Source organism: Panthera onca, chromosome A2, assembly GCF_046562875.1.
Source record: "Panthera onca isolate mPanOnc1 chromosome A2, mPanOnc1 haplotype 2, whole genome shotgun sequence".
In the NCBI taxonomy this organism is placed as follows: Eukaryota; Metazoa; Chordata; class Mammalia; order Carnivora; family Felidae; genus Panthera; species Panthera onca.
Genome location: NC_138340.1, coordinates 6,896,380 through 6,898,856, shown reverse-complemented (window position 1 = coordinate 6,898,856; position 2,477 = coordinate 6,896,380). Strand labels below are relative to the sequence as shown.

Sequence of the window (2,477 nt, the reverse complement as noted above, 5' to 3'; positions counted from 1 at the left end):
TCACAGTGACAGCAAAATTACTTGGCTAATGAGGAGCTTTGGAAATTGCATCTCCAGGGATACAGAGACTGCAATCACCCTGGGACCACCTGCTTCAACAGTTCTTCAGAAAAGAAGTAGCACATCTGAGCCTTATCTCATAGATGATCCTTGTTTCTCTGGAGCCCGAGGGTCACTCAGTCCCTCTGCCCTTCCTGAGTATACCTTCCATATGGCACATTCAGAGGAGATGTCATATCATTCCAGTACAATACCCACCAGGTAATCTAATGACCCTTCATCCATGTTTGGAAATGAGGGCAGGTGTTTTACTATAGTTTCATCTGGAGGAAGCTGTGGAGAACACATGCATCCAAGCCACCCATGGTTTTCCTGCCTGTCTGTCATCTTCCTTGTGCTTTGCACCAATACTCAAGGACCGCCGATTTACTAATATCATATGAATGTTTACTACGGCCAGGAACATTTTCGTACTGAGTAGAAATATGCTTTTTTCTCTAACAGGATGGCTGTTATAAAAGTATCTGCAATTGGTGGTGGTGGGAGGCAGGAAGTTTGGTAAAGGTCACTTTATCTTCCCACTCCTGGTTCTTGACAAAATTACGTTATCTCAGTTGCCTGCCTCTGAGGTCTCTGGGGATCCAGACAGTCTTTAACTGTGACCCCAGTCTGTTTCTCTTTATAAAATTACCAAATGTTTCAAATAATCAAAATGGTACAGATAGTGCAATATTTGAAACTAGCTACCTCTTGATCCTTGTGGGAATTAACAATGGATGACACTCTGGTGTATCAGCTTCAGGTTTTGTTAAAGGAATCGAATAACATGCATACAGATGGCACCTTCTTCTTAATCCTCTCTGTTAGTCTCTGTCCCCTCCTAAGACAGTGTCTGTCACTGGTGATGCTCCTCCTATGGTCTAGAAAACACACATGTGATTGTGTTGTCACTCCACCTTCTCCATCAGATTCATTGACAACGTGGGACCCAGCAACAAAACAGCAGTTTCCGAATTCCTTCTTATGCAAGTGACAGAGGATCCAGAACTGAAGCCCTTTCTCTTTATTCTGTTTCTGTCCATATACCTGGTCACCATCCTGGGAAACCTGCTCATCATCCTGGCCGTCAGCTCGGACTCCCACCTCCACACCCCCATGTACTTCTTCCTCTCCAACCTGTCCTTTACTGACATCTGTTTAAGCACAACCACGATCCCAAAAATGCTGGTGAACATCCAGGCACAGAATCAGAGCATCACTTATGCAGGCTGCCTCACCCAGATCTACTTTGTCCTGGCTTTTGGTGGTTTGGAAAGTTTTCTTCTTGCGGCAATGGCCTATGATCGCTATGTGGCCATTTGTCACCCACTGAGGTACACAGTCATCATGAACTCCCACTTCTGTGGCCTGCTGATTCTAGTCTCCTTGTGCATTAGCACTGTGGATGCCCTGATGCACAGTCTGATGGTGTTGCAGCTGACCTTCTGCACAGACGTCGAAATCCCTCTCTTCTTCTGTGAAGTTGTTCAGGTCATCAAGCTCGCCTGTTCTGACACCCTCGTCAATAACATCCTGATATATTTTGCAACTAGCCTATTCGGTGGTATCCCTGTGTGTGGAATCATTTTCTCTTACACTCAGATAGTGTCCTCTGTTTTGAGGATGCCATCCGTGGGCAGAAAGTATAAAGCGTTTTCTACGTGTGGGTCTCACCTGTCAGTTGTGTCTTTGTTCTATGGGACAGGTTTGGGGGTGTACATTAGTTCTGCTTTTACTAACTCTTCCAGAAACACTGCAGTGCTTTCAGTGATGTATACTGTTGTCCCTCAAATGATGAACCCTTTCATCTACAGCCTGAGGAACAGGGATATGAAGGGAGCCTTGAGAAAACTCATAAGTAGGACACCTTCTCCTCTGTGACCATGTCATTGGCATTGGACTGGGATTTCTGGAATGAGTCAAGGTGACCAAAATATAGGGTGAGACAGAATGTCTGAATTTTGCATCATCAACTTCCAGAAATACAAGGTATCATAATGGCCATGTGCATTAGGAGAATGAATTTGCACTTTATCCAGCTCTGTTGTGTTTGGCAAGTGATTTCAAATCTCTAATCTCAGCTTCTGAGTTAGATTCCCCAAAAGAAGAACCTGAGTCAGGGGTTCTTGTGGTAGTGATTTTGTGAGGTTTGTTTTCAGAAGAGAAGTGGAATAAAGTGGATAAGGCAGGGCAAGAATCTAAATGAGGATGTGGTGATTCTACCCAATTCCAGAATCGTACTGTGAGAATTGAACTTCAGTGTTAGAACTCCTTGGAGGCCACATGTGGAGATTTTTACCCCAGTTCAGTGATCACCCAGTCCAGTCACTGGAAACTGTATCTGTGGAGGTCAACATCAGCATCCACTACGCTCAGTTCCATTAAATATACATTGACATTATTAGGTTATCTTAGTGGTTTGATATGATAGGGGATAA

General features: G+C 44.2%; 1 protein-coding gene across 1 annotated transcript; it reads left to right on the top strand.

The window, feature by feature from the left end:
* Window positions 1–945: 945 nt before the first annotated feature.
* LOC132673884 (olfactory receptor 7G1-like) lies at window positions 946–1,920 on the top strand (the record flags this gene model as incomplete). The annotated part of the gene is made up of 1 exon (XM_078443459.1): window positions 946–1,920. A coding segment is annotated over one exon (975 nt), but the record flags the coding sequence as incomplete, so codon positions are not given.
* Window positions 1,921–2,477: the final 557 nt, after the last annotated feature.